General features: G+C 36.0%; 2 protein-coding genes and 1 non-coding gene across 4 annotated transcripts; 1 reads left to right on the forward strand and 2 right to left on the reverse strand.

Annotated features, from left to right (window-relative positions):
• Positions 1–21: 21 nt before the first annotated feature.
• On the reverse strand, positions 22–22,274 carry LOC105268485 (xaa-Pro aminopeptidase 1). 2 transcript variants are annotated; one of them, XM_011308083.1, is made up of 13 exons: positions 21,973–22,274; positions 6,197–6,420; positions 6,089–6,130; positions 5,401–5,580; positions 4,266–4,383; positions 3,748–4,126; positions 3,319–3,439; positions 2,787–3,150; positions 2,006–2,239; positions 1,771–1,925; positions 1,568–1,663; positions 1,086–1,311; positions 22–999 (listed from the first exon to the last, which is right to left on the reverse strand). In XM_011308083.1, exons 1-13 carry the CDS (start codon positions 22,016–22,018, stop codon positions 977–979), a joined length of 2,208 nt encoding a protein of 735 aa, XP_011306385.1. In that variant the 5' UTR covers positions 22,019–22,274; the 3' UTR covers positions 22–976. The 2 variants fall into 2 exon arrangements, with proteins under 2 accessions (XP_011306385.1, XP_011306386.1); XM_011308084.1 differs by lacking the exon at positions 6,089–6,130 and having other exon boundaries at positions 23–999.
• TRNAA-AGC (transfer RNA alanine (anticodon AGC)) lies at positions 7,569–7,641 on the reverse strand. The gene has a single exon. It is a non-coding gene; the product is annotated as a tRNA-Ala (tRNA).
• Positions 8,795–12,969, forward strand: LOC105268484 (esterase FE4). Its single transcript, XM_011308082.1, has 8 exons — positions 8,795–9,009; positions 9,403–9,691; positions 10,049–10,234; positions 10,778–10,977; positions 11,159–11,327; positions 11,411–11,719; positions 12,260–12,392; positions 12,624–12,969. Exons 1-8 carry the CDS (start codon positions 8,818–8,820, stop codon positions 12,802–12,804), a joined length of 1,659 nt encoding a protein of 552 aa, XP_011306384.1. The 5' UTR covers positions 8,795–8,817; the 3' UTR covers positions 12,805–12,969.
• Positions 22,275–22,760: the final 486 nt, after the last annotated feature.

Here is a 22,760-nt window from a genome sequence, read left to right on the forward strand (position 1 = left end):
GAAGATATGCCTAAGAGAATTCTAAATTACTTATCCTTTATCGCGTATGATTGCCCAATGGAATCAAAAAGGAGAATTGACAAATTTCCTATGTGACATGGCGATATAGTATTATCTTGCGAATTTGATTATAATATTAACCCACATTCGTCAGATAATACTTTTATCGCCTGATGACATAATGTACTATTGCGAATGTTTCATGAGAATGATAATTGATGTTTCCATAGGTACGCATTAAACACCTCTTCATATAAATCCTTTGCGATATCTTCATCTAGAGGTGCTTTATACTCATTTGTGTGATATATTTAAATTCAGTTATTCATATTCAATATTTTATCCCCAACAGATCGTAAAAATTGGCCGAATTCAGTTTGTTCTCGTAAGGCATGCATATTCTCTGGCAGAGTGAACTTGGAAGTGAAATTAACCCTTAACGCAGTTCAAGAGGATAAAAAACGACTAAAATCGACTAAATCGACTCATGGATGCCCATTTCCTCACAATCGATTAAAATCGACGCAAATCGACTAAATTGACCAAAACCGACCCGAGTCGACTCAAATACGCGTACCCCGCCGTCATGAACGTTTACATGTTTACAGAACGCATCCTTCGGCTCACCGCCCACATACACTCTCCAGTTCACGTTTTTTTTCCTCAAGGATACGTAATTGTTCGATTGGAAATTTCAATTGAATAGAATTTTAATAAAACTCGAATAGAAATTCCAAGAATTTAACAGCGCAAAATTGTTTTATTAAACTTTTTCATACCAAATACTTCAAACCGATTTAATTATTTGATAACAATTTCTTCTTTCCTATGATTCACAAACGATAAATAATCTTTCACTAAAGCTCTCGCCTCCTTTTCAATTTACACCATATAAAATCTCAGATCGAAATGCAGCCGGAGTTACTCATAAGATTTATCTGAATGAATTCAATCTGAATGTAGTACTAGTTGATTCTCAGCTGTACGTCATGAAAACGCCTGGAAAATTCAATTCAGACGAATTATCCAATGAATATAATTAAATAACAATCCTGTTAATTGAATTGAGGAAAAAAATAACTCACCGCCCGATGTATGAAAGAATATCACAAGAATAATGAGTAGATAAGATTTCTTGGAGAGACTGGGATTGGAATCTCCCGTGAAATAATTATCATCCACTTCATCCTCTTCCGGAATGCTTCGTGTTCTTTTTTCCATCCACTGATACGCCTCCATTTTACATTTCTTCAGCATCTCAGGACCAACTTCTTCTCTTATTCGTCTGTTGTAGTTATTCAACCATCTCCTCTGTTTTGTGAGATAATAACACACCTTATTAATTAATTAACAATCACATGAAATATTATTTTTAAAACGTAATTTCAATGCGCTATTTAATTATCTTTATCTAATCAGTTCTCTTAATAGTTAATTCTATTGATTTCTGTGGGGAATTGATGTATTAACAAATTAATAATAATTGTATAAAACATGATTATTCATAGCAGGATGAACAAGGTTGAAAATACTGTGGATAAATAAAGTAATTAAATGATTTTCTCACGTGGGATCGACTCAGCATATTTAAATCAATGAGTTTTGACTCATATGGAACTAGCGTTGCATCCCGAAATTTCAGTAATTTCGAATTTTTCATTCCCTGGAATAAATCGCTGATAAGTGGATTGAATTATTAAAAAATTAAATTGTAAAACGATTAAATCCAAAAATTTATAATGCAATTAAATTAAAAAAATGTATACTCACTACTTGAACAACTTCAAGTACATTCTCCAGTCGAACACCGAATTTTCCTTTGGAATAATATCCAGGTTCATTGGACAGGAAATTTCCTGGTTGCAGATGTGTACTACACCCTGGTGCAGCCGTTGAATTTTGAACATAAGAGACACTGATGGGAGCTGCAAATAAAATGATAAAAATCCATGTAGATGTAAATGTATTACAGGAAAATGTTGAAATGGTGAACAAAAAAACCAACACTCATGAACAGAGAGAAAATGCCCGATGCCATGGCCAGTGCCATGCATGTAATCAGATCCAGCCTTCCAAAGGGGTTCTCTAGCAAATACATCTAGCTGATCTGTTCTGAGATCAGGTGGGAATACCATCGACGCTAGTTGAATCGAACCAATGAGCACTCGTGTGTATGCCCTCTTTTGTTCATCAGTCGGTTCACCAAAATGAAAGGTCCTTGTTATATCCGTTGTTCCATCTGAAAAGTCAATCAAGCTAATTACATGCATCAGCGAAATTAATTATTTGACCGATGATCAATAATTGTGAGTTAAACGAACGAAGATCTTAACTCAGCTCTTCGCTCGGTTTAGATATTTGGAGAATATCTCCAAAATTAAGAAAGAGAGTGAAATTTTCGTAATAACATTCGACGTAATTCTCAATTAGCTCTGCCAACGCGGATTTTACTCAAATTTCGTCATCTCCGTTAATTTAAGAGATATTTAAATACTTATTAATCGAGTTGAATGTTTATATTTTAGTTTCATTCTTAATGTGATGGAAATTCAAATTATGTTAAGATTTTCTTTATAAATCTATTTTATAGTTATGTAAAATGCTCATATGAAGGTTAAATTAAAAATTTAATGTAATATGGAAGGTAAAAAGAATTTCTATAGAGTTCTAATAAAAGTTCAATGGAGAAATAAGAGCATAATTAAACAGAGTCAATTGGGAAGCGAATTGGTGGGTAAAAATTATAGTTAATTTGTAAAAAATGCAATTGTCCACTGGTCTCTCACCGAAATATTGTCCTCCCGAATCAATGACCAATGTGGAGTCGCTTCCAATGAGAGCACTAGTCCTTTCGGTGGGTTCATAATGCGGTTGTGCCCCATGCTCTCCATATCCAACAATAGTCGGAAATGCAATGCCCTGATTGTAATCCATCTCGAATCGAAAGCCATTTATAGCCCTCACAACTTGCATCTCATCCCAGCTTTTTCCATTAATACTCATTTGAAATTCCATATCAGCCATAAAATCGCACATTACGATAGAATCTCTTATGTGTGCTTGTCTCATTCCATTTATTTCAATATCATTTTTCACAGCTCGAAGTGCAATTATCGGCGAGGGCTCGAAGTAACGTTTTGACGATGGGATCTAAACGAAAAAAAGTGCAATGATCGATAATCAATTTGATCAATAATAATCTATGATTATTTTCCAATCATCAAGTACATGATGATACTGCGGAAATTCTTTCAGTTAATTTATGGGGGAATCATTGTAATGGGAGCAAATTTTTTTTTTTGGAATTAGATTACTTACTGATACATATATTTGTCTTGAAACCCCTTGGGCATATACGCAGGGAGCTGGTAGCCACGCTTTGCTCCACGATTGAGACAACGTTCGCAAATCATTCCAGATTTCTGAATAATTAACTATTCTAGAAATAAAAAGTGTAAACATTTCACTGAGACATCCTCTGCATGGATGTAATGGGACGAAAAATATCTCTCGATCGAGATCGTGATACGAATAAATATTCTCCCGTCAGTAAAAAAAACGTCAACTCTAAAAATGATATCCCCCTCCTAAATAAATAAATGAATAACAGATTCCTGTGGTTTACGCAATTTGTCGAAATTCCTCATATTAATGGAGTTATTAGTTTGATAAATTATATCACTTTATATTTTCATTCAATGGAAAAATTAGGGGATTTCAATGATTTTTGAAGGAAAAGTGAGTTACCTCACACAATCAGCGTAATAGCAGCCGTCAGTCTTCAAATGCAAATCGACACTTCTCTTGATTTTTTTGCGATCTGTGTAAAGGAGAATGGCTTGAGGAGTGAGAACAACGTATGCCCTGAGTACTGGAGTATTTGGTAAGTCCCAGCCTCTTATGTTGAGAACCCAAGCGATGTCATCCAGGGCTGTGATAACAAGAGCATCAGCTGATGCATTCTCCATGAGACATCTCACTTGGTGGATCTTCTCTTGCCAGGATTTACCCGAAAATTCGGTTTTTAATTCGTAGGCCGGATGAGTTATGTCGGATGTACGATTCACTTGCCAAATTATGTCGATGAGATTCTTATGGACAGCTACAAGGTGTATCGATGATGCCGCTGGATAATTTATTGAACAATAGAATTTCAATAATATTCAACATTTCAACAGTAGAAATTCAACAATTTCTTTTAGCACGTGCAATAAAATTGTCCCCGGATAACGAGAAATCAAAGGATTAATGGAATATCTAATTACCGAGTTCTTCTTCCCAATCTGTCCACGTTTTCGCTGGAATTAATTTCGGATCAGCCCCTATCCTAGCTTGCGAGTTGTTCCGAAACTCTTGTTTTATCCACTGAATCATGGATGGTACCTGTTATTAATTATTCATGAATAAAAAGTTTTGATTAATGATTGAGAATAATAAAAAAAAACCACTCAGAATATCCACTTCCCAGGCCTTCCACAAGGAATGCGGAAGGTGAACGATCATCGATGACTGCGGATTCGAAATAGAATTCAAATCCACGAGTCGTCCTCACGCTCAGGGAAAAGGATTATACCTCTTCATCATGGCTGCATCAACTCCACTGTTGAGTAGAGAGAATGTGAAGATATACTACAGAAATGATCCTGTGAAGTATGATCTTAATTTTACAACGCGCCGCAATGGATTACATCAACTCTATCGTAATCTCTGACTTGAGGAAAAAAAACCGCGTAAATGCCATCTGGCGCTGCAGTTAGAACTACATGTGGAAAAAATTATAATTCATTCATTCTTACATTAAAGTGGAAAAGACGATGATAGTAAAAATCGTAATATTTTCATGTAATTTTTGCGGGACACGTAATTTTTTTACAGCTGTTTGTAGTGGACCTAAAAAAATTAATTGAAGCCGCAATTTTATCATTGTAACTTAAAAATTTAATGATGTTTTCTTTTATACTATATTTATTATGTCGTTGAATAATACAAAAATATATTCTTTTGAAACCAGCAATTTGAGATTTAATCTGATAATGATTCAAGGATTTTTTGAGTGTTAATTAATTGTTGCTACATGAATTAAAATGAAAACATGCCCATGTTACCCTACACTTGCTTGCAATAATAAACTATAACTTGTAAACTATAGATTTTTCATTAATTATATGAACTTTAATGGTATTCAATTGAAAATTGCAATTTTTTCCAAATGACCAGAATCCTGGAGTAATTGAGTGATTTATCCAATAACTAAATAAGTAATTTTGAAAGAGTTTATAAATAGTAGCCCTTTTTTGGTGAAAAATTTCAAATTGAATTACTGAGGGTGAGGATAAATTTTATCATAAATTTTTCCAATAAACAATTAATATTGGAATGGGATGCGACAAGCCTACGTACACCTTCGTGGCCATATTTCATGAGAATCCAATTACAATCTAGTTGATTGTCTGCTTGAATATGATATCTGCCATCGGTCCACAGTATCGCTTTATTTCCTGTTACCAAAGCTTCTCCTGCACTACCTCGGAATCCCGTGAGGAATTCACGTCTCATAAAATGGGCTAAAACAGTTTCACTCTGGAACAAATAAAAACAACTCTACTTTAATCGTCCAAGTGAAAGTACGCTCATAAAAAAATTTATTTCAATCAAATAACAATCTTTATTCGATATTTTCACTCTACCTATTTCTTTAATTAAATAAGCTCACTTCACTTATTTTTTCAGTTAAATAAACTCACTCCAACTCATTTATTAATTAAAATGGGATAAATTCTTTTTCATCACCATGTGCCAAAAAGTAACTTTCCCGCACATTGTGAAGAAAAATATTGTTCGCAACTCGTGCAGAAAGTGATTTTTGGCATGAGGGATTATACCACTTACCATCGGCTCGTGCTATAAACCTCTTATGCGCACAAAAATCACTATTCCGCACTTGTTACGTAATATACTATTATTCCATTCAATATTCCAAAGAACATTCTTTTCCATTCAATTAAGAATAAACACACGAAACAGTTAATTTTGTTATTCGATATAAAAATCAAAACATTATTACTTATTATTACTTCATGAGAAATACCTCCGAAGGAGCCGTCCGAGCATGTGATAATGGAATCGAACTCTGAAATTGTTTTTCGTGTGGATAAATGGAAAAAGATCGGAAGGAATCTCATTGAACGAAAATTACCTGATGATCGTCGTTGGAGGTCACGATATATCCGTCGAGTGGTTTATCCTGTACGGATGTCATTCGAATCATTTCGGATCGCAATTGCCGGAGCGTGATCGATGAATCATACCGATCAATTGGTTTACTATTATTCCTTCCAATTGGACACGCTGTTCTCGGGGAGCCATTGTAATTTAGAACAACCTGGGCTATTCCATAACCACCTTGATTCAATGGTACTCCTGACACCAACAATATATTATGTAAACAAATTAAAAAAAACAATATAGTACGATACAAGTGAAAAAATAATATTTGCAAATAAATTGTTCGAAGAATAATATAGGGGAGAGTGGGGCAAGATGGAACGCTAGAAAGAAGGAATCAAGAGCGAAATCCAGACAACTTTTTTTTTTACGTAAATGTGAGCTCGTGATCACATTCATGTGAAAATGATAATTTGGAGTCAAGTCAATTTCATTTATCCCGTCTCTTAATTAACGTTATTTTGGAATCTGGAGGAGATAGGAGAATTTTGAAGGAGACCTTTTTTGTAGAGAATTCCGAGAGTTATAGAAAAGGTCATTATGAACATTTTAGCGGAAACAGCTTGACAACAATTTTTAAGAATCTGGAGAATTCCCTCGAAGTTTGCTCTTCATTTTCCATCAATTGAATTCTTTTAAAATTGGTCAGAAACTTGAAGAATTTTATGGAAATTTCTATCAATTTTTAGATTTTTTTTTGTCATTTCTAGAAACTAGAAGAGTTTCTGGAAAATTTCTAGAAGTTTCTTGAATTCGGAAATTTCCAGAAGAGTTTCAATTCTTTCGAAATTTTGAAAAGTTTCTTAAATTCCTTCAAACTTTTCACGTGATATATTCCTCTGAAGGCGTTTGAAATTTCTAAAATCTGGAAAATCTGCTTGAATTTCGAGCCCTTAAGGTGAAATTAAATAAAATGTGTCGACGTGAAAAACCGAAGAAACATGTGATCATTTGAGTTCTGTGAAGAAATTTTATATTTATCATTGTGTAAATTCAATCATAGAGTAATAGATTGTAAAGTACTGAGTATAACGCGCTGCGAATATTTTAACTGCTCTATGAATAAATTGAATATTCAAAAAGGTGCTATAGTCTTGGATAATGGAAATTCATTACTGCTCCACTTTTCCCTGCGTCTCATTTTGCCCCGCCTACCTACTTTGCCCCACTCTCCCCTAAGAGATTAAGAAATTTTACAATGAAATAAATAATATCTCGCATTGTATGGCGTTTCCGACACCTGAAAATTAAGGATGTGAACTAGATGAACTTCAGTGAGCCTCACTGAAATTTAAAAAATAACACAATTAAGGAAAAATTTGGAAAAAAAATTGAAAAAAAAATGGAGGCGCCGGGTATCGATCCCGGTACCTCTCGCATGCTAAGCGAGCGCTCTACCATCTGAGCTACGCCCCCTGGAACGTAATCTCTCTAATAAATTTTGACCTATACATATTAAAAGTTTAAGTATTAAACCACAATATCAAAACAAGGACAGAAATACACATGTGTATATATATATCGAATGGAAAGAGACCGTGGCGCTGGACTTTCCTCTCACTTATGATTCCCGGATTAAATTTAGTTGTTACGCATGGCGCTATGATTCATTCAAATCGCTACTAGACTACTTTGTAGCATTCGAGACATGCGGAATTTTCCTTTATTGCATCACCGGATGTTTATTCTACGCGATATCCCCAAATTACAACGCATTTTTATTTTCAATATCATGATAATATAATCCGAAATCCAGAACCGTCAAGTGATCTAGCAATAGATCAACGAAATACAAGAACTTTTTTAATTCCCTTATCTAGAAAATTTTTTTATTGAAACGGAAGTTTTCCATTCCGCATTGATGAAGCGGAGGAAAATCCCGGAATTAAAAAAATCCTATTTCTTTAATCCTACAAAAATTATGCAAATATTTGCAAGATAAATTAACTAATCAATCCCAATCGGAGCCAGTGAGAAGGAAAAACCGAAACAGGATATGATTATTCACTGTCGCCACTTTGTATTAATGAAAAAACAATAGTTTTTGTCAAATCGGAAAGAGATTTTCGAGCGGTGAACGTGCGTTATATCTCGAGGCATGTTATTACCCTATTGGAACCCCTGGTGTACACCATTCATACACGATGCAATTATCCATTAATTCGGGAATAGAATTATGATCCCATGAACAATGGTAAAAAACGTTTGAAAAGGCTTTATGCAACCTGACCCCGGACAATGCTACATTTGAGAACACGGAATCAGGTTATAAATGGAGTATTGTGGTTTAAAACGCCCTTACAGTCCATTAAACTGCAAATGATAATTATTCCAACACAATTATCCTGTCCATTAATTACAATCAATAATATTTGAAATACGCATTACACCACCGGATGGATTTTTTCAAATTTTTCGTCAAAACATGATAGTCTGCTCATTGAATTTAGCATATTTTCAATAAATCATGCAAGTCATACTGCGTCAGAGTTACACAATGTCCTGTTCCTAACTCTCAATCAAATTCGATTCAGAGAAACTATAAAAGACCCAACTGAAGCCTAAAAAAATTAAGAGTAACTGAGAATTGCAATGTGGCTAGTACGAGTAATAGTCAGCTGCTTAGCATTAGGATTATCCTGGGCAGCTGATGAAGTTGAGTTGACCATTCCCCAGGGAACTCTCAGAGGTTTGAAAACAACTACTACCCAGAATGGAGTGCAGTATTACAGTTTCAAGGGAATACCTTATGCAAAACCCATGATTGGGCCCAATAAGTTCAAGGTAATCAATTATTAATTAATTGATTAGTTAATTGCTGATTATTAATTCATTGGTATCAACGGGATTTTATTGATAAATTTGAATTTTTTCTGTCTTGATAATTTTTTCTATTTAGATTCTTGGTGTACATTATTGAAAAATTACACTTAAAATTTTTGACAAGACTGACGTAACGGTGACTTCAACGTGCAATTTTTTGTTAAATTCTTATATTTTAATCTCTTCTGGGGATTCTGTTATAATTTACGAGACGTATATGTGGGAAATTAACAGTTAGTGAATGAAACAATTCCATTTTGGAAAAAAAATTCCCGAGTTAGTACGTGTAAACCTATCGTAATTAACCGATTTAATTAGCATTTTGCTGGCTAGTCTGACCGAATTAATTCCCAGCAATCAGAACCTGCTGAGGGGTGGACCGGAGTCAGGGATGCAACTCAACATGGCAATACTTGTGTCTTCTTCTGCATGGTTCAGCAAAAAGTCCTCGGAGATGATGATTGTCTCTTCCTTAATGTCTACACTCCGACTCTCGAGGAGGGAAGTGGTAAAGCTGTGATGGTATACTTCCACCCTGGTGGTTTCACCAAAGGCTCCGGCGATGATGATCTGTTCGGTCCTGATTTTCTCCTCGAGAAGGATGTTATCTTGGTAACAGTAAATTCTCGATTGGGAGCACTCGGTGAGTCATCTATTATTCCCCTGATAATCAATTCTCTTCAAATATTGCCTCTCTCACAGATATTTTTACATTTTACATTTTCCATTATTTATTTCTACTTATTTTTTTATGTTAATGATTTGAACTTTATCCATAATTAAATATTAAAATCTTGCCGACATTTTTAATTATAAAATACTATAGAAGATTTTTTATACAATATTATAATTGAAATTTTATTATAATCAATATAAGATAATATAAATAATGCTCGCAATTAAAGGAATTTCCGGTAAAATGTATTTGATAGTAAGAATATTTGAGGATGATAATGCACGTGGGAAATGCTCTATTATTCAAATATTCACTTTCGATTAGGATATCTCAACACTGGGGATGCTAATGCACCAGGAAACGCTGGCTTGAAGGATCAAGTCCTGGCTCTCAACTGGATTCAGAATAACATTGGTCGTTTCGGTGGGTGCCGCAACAGAGTAACATTATTCGGTGTTAGCTCTGGTGCTGCCTCTGTTCAGTATCACATGCTCTCACCGATGTCAGAAGGTATGTTTCAAGATAATACGCATTTCAACGGAATATCTGAAGGGGAGAATTCCATCAGGTCATCGATCCTATTGACAAAGCATCTGGGGATTCCCTGAAATATGGCTAGTACAAAAATTACGAAAAATGGAAAGAAACAATTGGAAAATATGTTCTTTCATTATTCATATATTCTACATATATTTTCACTAATGAATTAGCAATGGATAATATTAATAATTAACAAAGAGAGGGGCCATTTTGTTTGCACCGATTATCTTGAGATAAACGTAAAATTGCAATTATTGAAATATTTACTTCACGCATAATCGAGTGGATTTAATGGATTAAAATGTAATGGATTAAGAAAGTCAGAATAGATTGAGAAAATGGGAAGTTGAGTTTTAAAAAAATTGATAAAAAAATTGAATTTGAATTTAATTTTAATTAACGTTAGTGCTCAATCGAAGATAAAGTTTCAAAAAGACAGAATAAAAAAATTATATTTTCGAACTTTTGCGTCATAACACGTCGGTTAAATATTCTCTTATTTCCGGTACACAGGATTATTCAGACGAGCAATTATTCAGAGTGGGTCAGTATCAAGTTCTTGGGCCATTTCATACACCCCAAGGGAAGATGCAATGACATTAGCTGCCAAACTTGGAATCAAAGCATCTGACACCAAAGAATTGGTTGTGAAACTGAGTGAAGTTCCAACTCCACAGATTGTCGAGGCAAATGACGCACTTGGTGGAACAATGGTAAATAAATAATTGTGAGACTTAATTTACTAGCAAAATATTAAACGATCTACTGGAATTTCTGCAGAGAGTTGCGATCATTGATTTAATGAACGTAAAGTTTTTCTGTAATGTATTATAATTATAATTTATTAGTAGGTCATTAGTAATTAATATGTCATTCATTGATTGATTGTTCTAGAACTTTCTCCGTGGCGATATGCATTTCATGTTGCCATCAGTGGAGAATAATATCGGAAAGGACATGTTCCTTCCAGCGGATCCATGGGAGCTGCTGAAATCTGGAAAAGTGGCTAATGTACACACGATGATAGGAACAGTTTCCCAGGAGGGCGGACTGTTTACAGGAAGTAATTAGAGTCATTTTGATTGACGTAATGCTTGACCTGGGATTTTTTTTCATAAAAAAAAAACATTTTAAATGACTTTCTAGTGGTGCTGCCCATGGTTTCTCACTTCCAGGATAATTTCGCACTGTTCATCCCCAAGGACCTCAACATGACCGATCCAGGGCAGCTGAAGATGGTGGGAGAGTCAATCAAGAAATTTTATTTCGGTGATAAAGCCGTTGGGGACTCGGTGACAGAACTTACTAATCTTCTGACTGATGTATTTTTCGCCTGCGGCTCAATGTTAACAGCAAGGGTCATTAATGCACGGTTGAGTTCACCTGTTTATCAGTATTTATTCGACTTCGAAGCTCCTTTAGGATTTATGAAGTCCTTGTTTAAACTTGAAAAAGGTGAACCTTATTTTTGTGTTTCAATAGAAAATTATTGATTAACTAATCGACGTGCGGTGGCCGTGCGGTTAGAGCGTAGGGGGTTGGCACATGAGATTCGTGGGTTTGATTCCCAGTCGGGGAAATACCAGGGGTTTTTTAGAGATAGAATTCGCTCTAACTTGCACAGGTTTCATCGTACGAGCGGTAGTCTCGAAAGAGGGGACTGTACCTGGCCAAGGTTTTTTCCCATGAGGTTTTCCCTTCGGCCCTCGGCGTAATTGCGGTACAGGGGGAACTGGGGATGGGAAATGTAAAAGCCCGAAAGGGTATACATATGTGGACAAGTTTAGTTAGTTAGTTATTGATTAACTATTAAATTTTCCGTTATGAAAACTCAATTTTTCATAACGACAGATTTACATTAAATTTATCTGTATTTTATTGATGACAAATCGAGTAATTACGTGAATATTCGATAAACTTCTCATTTTCGGAACCATAAACGCACAAAATGATTGAAAATAATAACTCGTTTTTTTAACATGAATTTTCATACAGGGGTTGTACATGGGGATGACATGACTTATCTCTTCTACTCGAAAGTATTCCAAAATAAATTACAACCTGGCTCACGAGTGGAGACTAAGACTAATCAGATGGTGGAAATGTGGACGGATTTCGCGAAAGAGGGGTATGTCACTAATTTCTTCAATCACCCAATTGAGAACAATAAAAGTAACCACTCAAATTAAATCATAATTATTTGGTGTTGACGAAAAAAAAATATCATGTAAAAATCGATTAATTCTGAATTTCCCCAGAAACGATGAGAAATTTTATTGTAATGAAATTTTCCAGACAAAAACATTTGTTCAAATCTTTTTAAAAACAATTTGCATTATCTTTTGTTATAATACTGTAGAAACCCCTCCATCACGATGAGTGCAGCCAACATCAAATGGGAGCCCATGGGAGAGGATGGAAAATATTTGGCCATAAACGATGAGCTGACCATGAAAACCTCGATTTTCAAAGATCGCATGAACTTCTGGGCCGGAATATATAAAGACGTTCTCGGGGATCATGCCAAGCTCTTCAATTAATTCCTACTCTCCTCCTCAAAAATAAAATATGTAAAAAGCCTACGATATCAAAAACTTACGTATATTCCTCAAATTATATAATTATATAATTATATAAAAAATACAACACTATTGCGAATATTATTGCAATTGGTATTGAATATTAAACAAATTTCTAACATTGAATTACATTTTTTGTTTTCAATTCCTATGGCGATTGAATAATTGTCGACTAATAGAATTATTCGGCGAATTACACGATTTCTTCGGTAATTATGAGTGGTAATTTGAGAGGATTGAAAGGAGAAAAGTGATGAAAGAATATAAAACCAAGTGAACGGTGTGGTTGACCATTTTGGTAGTTTGCCACTCACTTCTCTAGCGTCAGTAGATCAAGTTAACAGAGCGATGAGGAAGTATTCTAAAGTTGCTAGCTGACACAGTTCTCGAGTATTTCTCAACGTAATTTCACGATGTGAATGGCGTATTGTATAAATATTGTACAATAGTCAATACATGAGGTAAATGTTCTGCATGGAATTTTTAGTGTGTGAATGCAGTGACGAATTGATGAATTGATGAGAACATTAGAATATGGGTGATTAAACGGATTAGATGAATGAGTTATATACCGAGTATCGTGAGAGATGAGATCAAGATGCTGGGGGTATGTATCGTATTTCGAGATGACGTTCAACATCTGTGTATTAGGGCTCCATGTACGTGAGGTAGGTACATTTGCAGTTGGTTCATTCAGGTTCGGGCCGGTTTTCATTTTCCTACTGTGCGTTCTTTCGTCTTACTCCTTCATATTTCCAATTAGTCTAAATTGCATTTTACTAGCATTTTGGACGCCTAAATCGTCGGAGAGTACATGCAAAAAAATGCTTTTGGTAAATAAAATTCATTTATTTTTCCAATTAGATAATATACATAATTTAAATACATAATTCAATTTACGTATTATATATTGATGTACATGCATTATAATTATTTAAAAAGATTATTTTCATAAGCTATTCCGTTACACCTACATTTTTTTAACGAAATTTTTTTCATTGAAAATTCCGTAACTGATTATCGAATGCGTAATTATCATCATTATACCTCCCCCAAGACGAGTGCATGCGCTTTACACTTTGAGCTACGTAAAATCGATATAACCACCTTTTAACGATAAACACGTGACAGCGCAATATATCGTTTATGAAACAGGCGAGAAGTTTACAACAGGGGGGAGAGAGATGGCCGGGAAAATAAATATCGACGAGAAAAAAAGGATGGAGGGTGAGGTAGAAGGGCTGTCATGTGGTAGAACCACCACTATGCATGATCCCTCACTGAGGTACATAGCGATGGACTGGTAACGCATTTACCCCAGTGGGTATTTACACCTGGTACTTGCAAGTACCTTCTGGTATCCTGGGACCAGTGAGACGCGACGCTGCTTAAGTGACCGGTTTTCACGTGGTCCCAAGGATCGTCATGCTGTCTAGAGTTGAGCTAGATCGAAGAGTCCTCACCGAAAAGAGATGTATCAATTCTCTTTTTTTTCACCTTCTTTCGAGGGGCCGAAGCGTCGCGGATGCCCGCCATTAGACCAGGGGAGCATCACCCTGAGGAGGTGAATTCGTGGTTAAACCACCCCCTGACTGAGGGTGGGGAGGCAAACCACGGCGAGGATGGAACGCTCGCGCCGACCACATGCAAAAAAAAGCGCGGGAATGTCCCATTTTTTTCTTATCTGTTTACTTACTCATTTTTGCAGATTCGCAAATTTGAGATTTTCCGGAGAGAAGGTTTTCTAGATTGTTTTTTTATTATTTTTTTTTTCAAGAGGTGGAAGGTATTCAAGGATTGAATATTTATTTCAAGTAGATTAGTATTTTTGAAAAATAGTTATCTACAAGGGGCACCGTTGGCAAGTTGCGGGTTAAATTTTGGAGAAAAAAATTGAATTCTTGATTGCCGATTCAATGAACTCAATGAATATCTAAACTCACATGGAAATGGCTTGAAATTGTTTGATAAGTATCGGTTGAAAATTTTATTAAATTTTTCATTTTCACAACGAAAAGTCCAACAAGTGATAAATTCAATAAATTTCAATGTACAAAGTTATCCTCTATTTTAATCCCCGTCTCTTAGTCTCTTAATGCGGTCTTTCTGACTCAAGAATGTGAAATAAAAAGGGTACGTTACTGAAATTAATGAAAAGAATGACATTCACCCGCCAGGTTTAGTCTCCAATGAATAGATAACACGACGTTGAATCGACGAAACAAACATTGGAATTATTGGGAGAGAATAAAGATGAGAACGAGCATCGGTAGTTTTGGATTAATATAAACGGAAACCGGAAGTCATGGGTTGGAACGGATGGAACACTGAGGAACCAGGATAGCATGACAATAGAATAAATGCCAGATTGAATACAATGCAGCCACATTAAATCCCCAACACATTTGAGCCACTCATCTAACGATCATTAAAGCATTTGAACATTTTTCAAAATGTGCACAGTTTCCCGTCGCGCCGGAGCACTTGAATTTCCGTCAAAACGTTGTAAACGTTGAAGCCCAAAAAATTTGCAATCACTCAGGATAACATGAGGTATACAGAATTATCTCTGGCCTTCGGTGCAAGGTAACAGTTACATATTACACCAATACACTGTAAATTCAAACAAATGTTGGCGCGCGTCAGACATTCTGTCGACTGTCAGTCGTCGCATGTTCACCTGTTACCTGGCGCGACATTTTGCGCTGAAAAAAATGCCCATTTCTTATTTGTACCTTCTCCCAACGGCAATTCTTCACTTTTATCGGTCAGGTATGTTCCTTACGAGAATAGGAAAAGTGAAAAATCCCAGTCGTTATGAGAAAATCAAGGGATTTCCCGCGTTCCGCCTCTCCTGGGGAACTGAGGGACAAAAACGGGAATTTATTGAATACCAGTTGACAACATCATGGGGAAAAGCTATTGAACAGGGAAAAACAATGGTCTCTCTCTGCGTAACAATAATTTTTTTTTTGTGTGCAGATATTGGATAAGTGACAGCGTCAGATAGCAGGAATACAGGAATATGCGAGGGAAATCGTCGAGCCGACAAAATCGTTTAGGAAAAATTACATGACTTGCGTTATTGAGAGACGAAAATCTTGATTTCTCGTTTTTGTATTAACATTCGAAAATTTCAGGGATCGCAAAGACAAATTGAATTGAATAAACAGAAGCCGAAATTAATTGCGGGACGGGAGCCAATGAAATTCAGAAAATTCATTATTCACCACCAAGGCCTGAATACAGTCAATAAAAAATACAAAATTTCATTAATTAACTAAATTTGACTATTAAGCACTGACTTGATGTAATATTCACCCTTTATACTAAACAACGCATAGTAATGGAATGCGAAAAAAGCAGAATGCATTATACTATCTGAGGAATGGGCGAAATTTTTTTTTGTTAGCTATGAGGAAAAGTTGAAAAAATTGAAGATTGCGTTGTTTATTGTAAGGCTAGATTATAAAAAAAAAAATGACAATTTTATATAATTTCTCGAGGGTTAATCATTGGGAGAGATTGAAAAAATTGAATAATTCGAAGATATAGTTATTACCGCAGTTGTTAATAAATGAATGAGTCGAAATTGATGTGAATGACCAGACAGGCAATTATATTGTACTGAGGATGTACTCACGCACTGTCTGACTGTGAGATGCTATCCGGAAAACATGAGGCGCATGTCTCCCCCATAGTTTTCTCCTCTCCTTTTTGGTTTTTCAATGTTTTCAAAATCTTCTGAAATCCTAATTTCTCGACTCCCATCTATCTGTTTTCAATATTTACCCAGGAATCAATTACCGGTCATTGATTCCTAGATTCAAGGTCAATTTGACGTCATGGGTCGATCATTCAAGGACAATCGAGGAAAATTAATCCCCAAATACTGCCATTTGCCCGTAATTTCGTGTGACACGCAATTTTCATCTCATGTTCACGCACGCACTATTAGGATTTCATGATCATCACCATGATGTTTCCCATACTATAGAAAGTGTTCTATAGTATGGGTTACGCACTTCACACATGAATGCCGGAGGGGAAAAAATTGTCATATTGCCGGGAGTTTTAACTCAATGTCTGCAGTATTTTACAGTGTGTCACACATTTCGTGCCTTTTATGGTAATTTTTTGATTTTACGTGCATGACTTAGAGCCATTGAGTTGTCTATAACGAAGAAAAAACATGCCGGGAAACAGGAGAACACGAAGGATGAGATCAACCATCTGCAGTAATTCCCCATTTTTTTTGCAGCCATCAGAGCAATAACTGGAAAAAATGTTGCTTACTGCTGTTGCATTAAAAAAAATGCTGAATTGTAAAAAGGAAATTCCTAAATTCATGAAGATCCACTTGGGAATTAAGACCAGATAAAAATTCCCAGACTTATACGATAAGATGACCTTCAATCAGGAATAATTTTTCTGTAATTACAAACTTTTAAAATTAAAAACAATAAATTTCAATTACTATCCAGAGATTTTTCTTCGTCTGGAAAGCTCACCGGAATTCTTTTTCAATCTCGTTAGATTCTCGATAATGTGACATGCCCTCGCTGGATTATAACCGGTCATGATTGACCGATGGAAAATCGATAATTGCTTTCAGGTTTCAGTCTAATTTCCTTGAAAGCCGCGGAATCTCTTACATCAAGTTAATCGCATGCCCTTCCTGGAGGATGACCTACGGCACTGATCAATCAAAATAGTGTATTGATGAATGAGATGAAGATGTTGGAAGCAACTGTGAATGAGAGCCATTTAATTTGCTCCGGACTTATCGCATTGGTTGAGATAACGTACGGATTAGTTGATATCGTAAGTGGAGAATCTAGTTGTGTGTCGGACTGGGAATTCGAGAGTTGTTGGTAAACTACAGTTTAGAAATCACCGGAACGCATGAGCTAGTGAGAGGTGTTCGGAGATTGGACTAAACGCGTTTAGGCAACGGCACGCATATCCAATTCAATGAACAGATGCTTCTTCCTCAGGTATTCACGGATAAATTGATGAATTTTTATCATCGATTTGTTTAATCTTCGTTGTTATTTTATATTGTCGTAATGCAACTCTTGATTGAACTCTAGACCCGATAAGGAATAAATTGGTCGGCCAATTTATTTAAGTGATTAATGATCTGTCCGCGCATTTTTTCTAATAGTCATGATGTTTTGAGGATGAATCGCTGTCTTCTCGCCATTATCCTGGGAAAGGGGGAAGAAAATAAAAAGAGGAAAAACGATTCATTTCAAATGCTTGTATTTGTGAATATTATAATTAGTGTCTCAATACTTTCTTGTGAAATTATTGGGGGAGAAGATTCTACAAAAATTCCGTTTTTTAATGACTTTCAATCGACTGTCAATAGTTTTACAGAAAGATTGAATTGGGAACAATATTTAGATCACATTTTTTTTTACCCGGTTGTGTAAAGTTTTGGTAATTTTTAAATAAAATATTTCAGACAGTCATTAGACTTCAGTCAGCGGTCTCCACTGCTAATGCGTGTACGTTTACGATTTCGTTGCGCTAGTGACATATCATTTCGTCCCAACTCAAATTTTCAATAATTCATTGTGGTCGGGATTCGTGCGTTATTGCAGCTCGCGGTTATCCCCCGGCAATGGCTCGTAAACACGATAAATCAGAAAGAACCTGAACCTTCGATTTCAGTTTGTTGTTATTGATATATGTTCCTAAATATTTGTACAGCGTGCAGCTAAAAAATATTTCTTACAAAGAAAATCAATTCTCCGAGCTCCTTCCCTTCATATTTTCCGTTGTGAAATTTATTTTAATTCCTTAAAAAAGTGTTTTACAAAAATTTCCCAAAAATTTTTAAAAGTCCATTGTAACGCTTCCACCATAATTTATGACAATTAATCGATCGATTATTAATGAATAATTAGTCGATTAGTCCGCATTTTCCATCATTCAATCCTAAAAAATCAAATTCAATACATCACCACGAAATAATAACGGTTACGAAATCATAGAAAATATCCGTAATATTCTTTTCAAATATTTCTCTCCCGGTACTTTCCGATAAAACTATTTTCCGTGAATTTCCCATAATATTCGACATTTATCCTGAAATTGTTCGCCACAGGTCTTTTCCCAAGGTACTCACTAATAATATATTACCAATAGCATTATCTACGGTATCTCCCCAACGTATCCTCCCATTTATCGGTTCTGATATAGCCCAAAGGTGAAACCATAAATGAAAATACATGGTGGGATTTTCGCAATCCAAAAACGTCATACCCCACGAGAAACTCCATATAAAGTTGTTGGACGTGTTTGAGCTACAGACACGAAACAACAGCTTTGTCGGTGGTAACGCACGTATATGTAAAAATAATTGGTCTCTGTGGCAAAAACGGCAAGTTTTTTAGGATTCTATTGAATTTCTGCCGGGGGTTGGCAGGACAAAAACACGCAGAATCTCCAACATGTCAACCTCTTGTCACAGCATGTGTGCCTGCTCCATCGCGCTCCTTCTTTTCCGATAATTTACCATATTCATTAGTCCGTATATAATTGTGATACTTTAGATCCACTGGTAAGACTGAATCAACTCGTCATAAACCATCCGTTGTAAATATTTATTATAGATTTAGTCTTTATGGCAGGATATGACTGCTGACCTGCTGAGAACATGACTTAATTTTCCGATACATCGGACTGACCTCCATTCAATATTTATTGTGAAAATATACAGTGACATCGTCCCACGAATAGTTTGACATTCTAAAATTGTTCGGGGGTTACCTCTTCTTTCATGTCTTTCGACTTATCAAATAGTTTGTTATCGGCGTTGGGGTGTATAGAGTACAATGAAAACTCCTGGAGCGTCCGAAAATTTAGATTGTCTCGTCATATTTGTCCCTTTTTGCTGGAATGTCGAGCATTCCAGGCGCCGGTTACTCGACTGAAATTTGTGGACGCTTTCATCAGTTTATCAGGGCTTCCAGGGGCTTTGTTGGTGGTATGATAATGAGTTTTTATTGTTCCCTCTGGATAAACTCGTTTTGAGGTTTCAAAGGGATTCATTTGAAACCCCAAAGTGTCTATTTCATGGCGATGAGTCTCTAATTACGGGGTTGGAAAGAGTTTACGCGGGATTTGTGCAGATATTTATGAGAGGCATCTGTGACAAGTTGAGACTTTCGACACTGAGCCTGAAATTTTTCTTCAGCCTAAGTTTCGCACAGTGTGGATTCGAGAGAAGATTCGAGTTGAATTGGAAAGCCGTATAGTTAAAAAAAAAATTATAAATGTCTCAAATTAGGACTTAGCAGGCTTAACTCAGGGCGCCTTCAAACTTTCAAAATTTCAAATTTAAACTTGAGACTGTCAGGACTACAGATGACATTTCTTTTTAATTCAAGTGTTTAATGATAATTTGAAATAGTCCGGTTGAATCGGCAGATGTAATTTTTCAATTTAAACAAATTTCATTCGAAGACTTGTGAAAGTCCCAACATTCGAAAGTCGCAGCTTCAGAATGAGAAAGCTCCCGATGTTTGAAGTCTTGACTCTCAGAATAAAGCCTCATTTTATTCTAGCCGGTAATAAATTAACGTTCCATCCCGACGGAATTTTATAAATCTTTCTCTCAATTTCACCCACGAAAATGTAAGAGAAATAGTCTGGGGACGCGGACTATGGTCCGAGGTCGATATTAATAGTTCAACCTAGTCGTCAGATGTTGCGAGAAATGCTCGCTCAATTCTCACGGAAAACACTGTACAGAATTTACCGAGGGTGCCGTCATACTGTGGGGTTTTATTACCTCGGAGACTGTTGAAAATTTGCTCAATCATTAAGAATACCAAACGGCATTTGCCAGAGTATTTCAGCTGTGTACACTCATGCTGGGTATGAATCAAAAATACAGTGTCAACAGATAATCCGTATCCAACAAAGTTATCCCCAATAACTTTTCATTGCATCAATCAATATCAATCACCCTTAATCGTTGATTATCCTCTTCCCCTTCTATCCCCTGGGGATTCTAATATTAAACAATTCAAGCAATCCCGATATTATGTCTCACCTAATTGCATAATTTATGGTAAACCAGTTAATGATAGAATTCGCCTCTCCACAGTAAATAATATTTGGTGTGTGCAATCAGGTTGACGAATAGTTGATTATGCGTGTGACTCTATCGAGCGCACCACACAAGATTACCATTCACTATGAATATTCATATAATCGTTGATATTCATTTATGCAATGTGGATTAAAATGTTCAATATTTAGGGTATATTTTCATGGAAAGCATCCACCATGTCCCGAATTCTTCACCATTTTAACTCAGATTGTTTATTCCCGAATTTTACGACAATTGCGAATGCATAACGAAAAAAAAATCACAAAAATTCTCTAAATTACAATTCAACCGCGTTATTCGATTGCAGATTAAACAAATTAATAAAACCGCTGCGATAATCATTTAGATGGTTCCGGGAAGGATTAATTTTTATTTTTGGTGTTAGACCATTTTTCGAATGCAGAAATTTTCCAACGCTAAGAGACTTTATCTCTCCGTAAATATTCGAATTCTTGTCAAATGGCAACGAAGAAGGAGTGGATGGTAGAATTGGGTCACACATGTCGCAGTGGAAAAATACGACTGTACACTTTACCCGAAAAATCTCAGTATGAAGAATATCTGTGAGAGAGGCGTGATCAATCGATGATTAGTCAGTGAAAAAATATCCGATGAATTACGATGAATGCCTATTAAATTCAATAATGACCCCTTCCCTTTCGCCCAAACGAGATCCGTCCATGTCTTCGTTAACTCATTTAAACAATAACGATGATTGATCTGCCAGTCACGTTAACGTGCAACTATAGTGCCACAAAAGCCGGGCATGAGGATGTGACATTGAACTTAACTCGGTAATAACCGCGGTAATAGCCCCACGGTCAATCTTTATAAGTTAATTTTGTCCCATACCACTGGATATTTTATGGATGTGAATAATCAATGAATGGCCGTGAAATTTATTTTTTGTCATGACCGGATTCAAACGATTAATGACCGATCGAGCTATTCATTGTTCATTACCCACCCCCGACCAGTAAAACATTGAAACAAGTACTCACCGAGAATCAAAATAATCAGATGAATCCATCCCTCTGAATTTATCATTTTCACTTGAATCCTCCAGAAGTGCCAAGTCTCATCCACCGTAAATTGGCATTAGCCGATAATGATAAATACTGTTTCCCTCATAGATCAGATAATTCAGTCACGACTAGACAAGTTTGAATGGCAATTCGCGCGCAAGTGTCATATAACTGAGGATTTTCGATGACGATTTACCACGAGAGACACACCGATGAAAAACAAAGATCGTGGTGGTCTGTGATGTGTTTCGCCCAGTATTTTTAGATCCCCCGTACTGTGCATCACTGCTGATTCTGCGGTTACTCTCGAGGGTCTCAGGATGAAGAAGTGGGCGAAAAGTGGTGGGAAAGAGATAACTAGGAAGTGGCGTTCGTTCATCACTTCTTCTTTTTTTTCGCTCAATCTTTCTTCATCGTGTCAGCAATCAGTTTATCCTTCGGTAGACCAGCAAATTGGAACGAGGAGAAAAAATAAAAAGAATTAATCAATGCGTCAATAAGATGAAAGAGCCACCGAAGCATAAAGTTTTGCTTTTAAATCTTAATTGGATTATTCACGATGTACATGGACAATTTAATAGTATATCACTGAACTCATTGGAAAAGTGTTGGACTTGGGGGTAGTTTTCATAGGATATTTGCGCAGACAGCTACTCATTTCAATCTGCTCGTGATATTGTACTATTTTCAGATTTTGACCCACTGATTCATAAGGAAGTGACAGTTCAAGTGGATATCTTCAGCGAATTTAAACCACACCCTCC

The sequence above is a fragment of the Fopius arisanus genome, unplaced genomic scaffold (genome assembly GCF_000806365.1).
Source record: "Fopius arisanus strain USDA-PBARC FA_bdor unplaced genomic scaffold, ASM80636v1 scaffold00058, whole genome shotgun sequence".
Taxonomy (NCBI): Eukaryota; Metazoa; Arthropoda; class Insecta; order Hymenoptera; family Braconidae; genus Fopius; species Fopius arisanus.

Excerpts from the sequence above, each read along its gene's own strand:
- LOC105268484 (XM_011308082.1), top strand. The coding sequence starts at position 8,818 with ATGTGGCTAGTACGAGTAATAGTCAGCTGCTTAGCATTAGGATTATCC. Across the intron at positions 9,692-10,048 it reads TTCTCGATTGGGAGCACTCG|GATATCTCAACACTGGGGAT; the intron begins GTGAGTCATCTA and ends ACTTTCGATTAG. Across the intron at positions 12,393-12,623 it reads ACGGATTTCGCGAAAGAGGG|AAACCCCTCCATCACGATGA; the intron begins GTATGTCACTAA and ends ATAATACTGTAG.
- LOC105268485 (XM_011308083.1), bottom strand. The coding sequence starts at position 22,018 with ATGATAAATTCAGAGGGATGGATTCATCTGATTATTTTGATTCTCG. Across the intron at positions 3,440-3,747 it reads TATTACGCTGATTGTGTGAG|AATAGTTAATTATTCAGAAA; the intron begins GTAACTCACTTT and ends TTTTATTTCTAG. Across the intron at positions 1,664-1,770 it reads TACTTGAAGTTGTTCAAGTA|GGAATGAAAAATTCGAAATT; the intron begins GTGAGTATACAT and ends GATTTATTCCAG.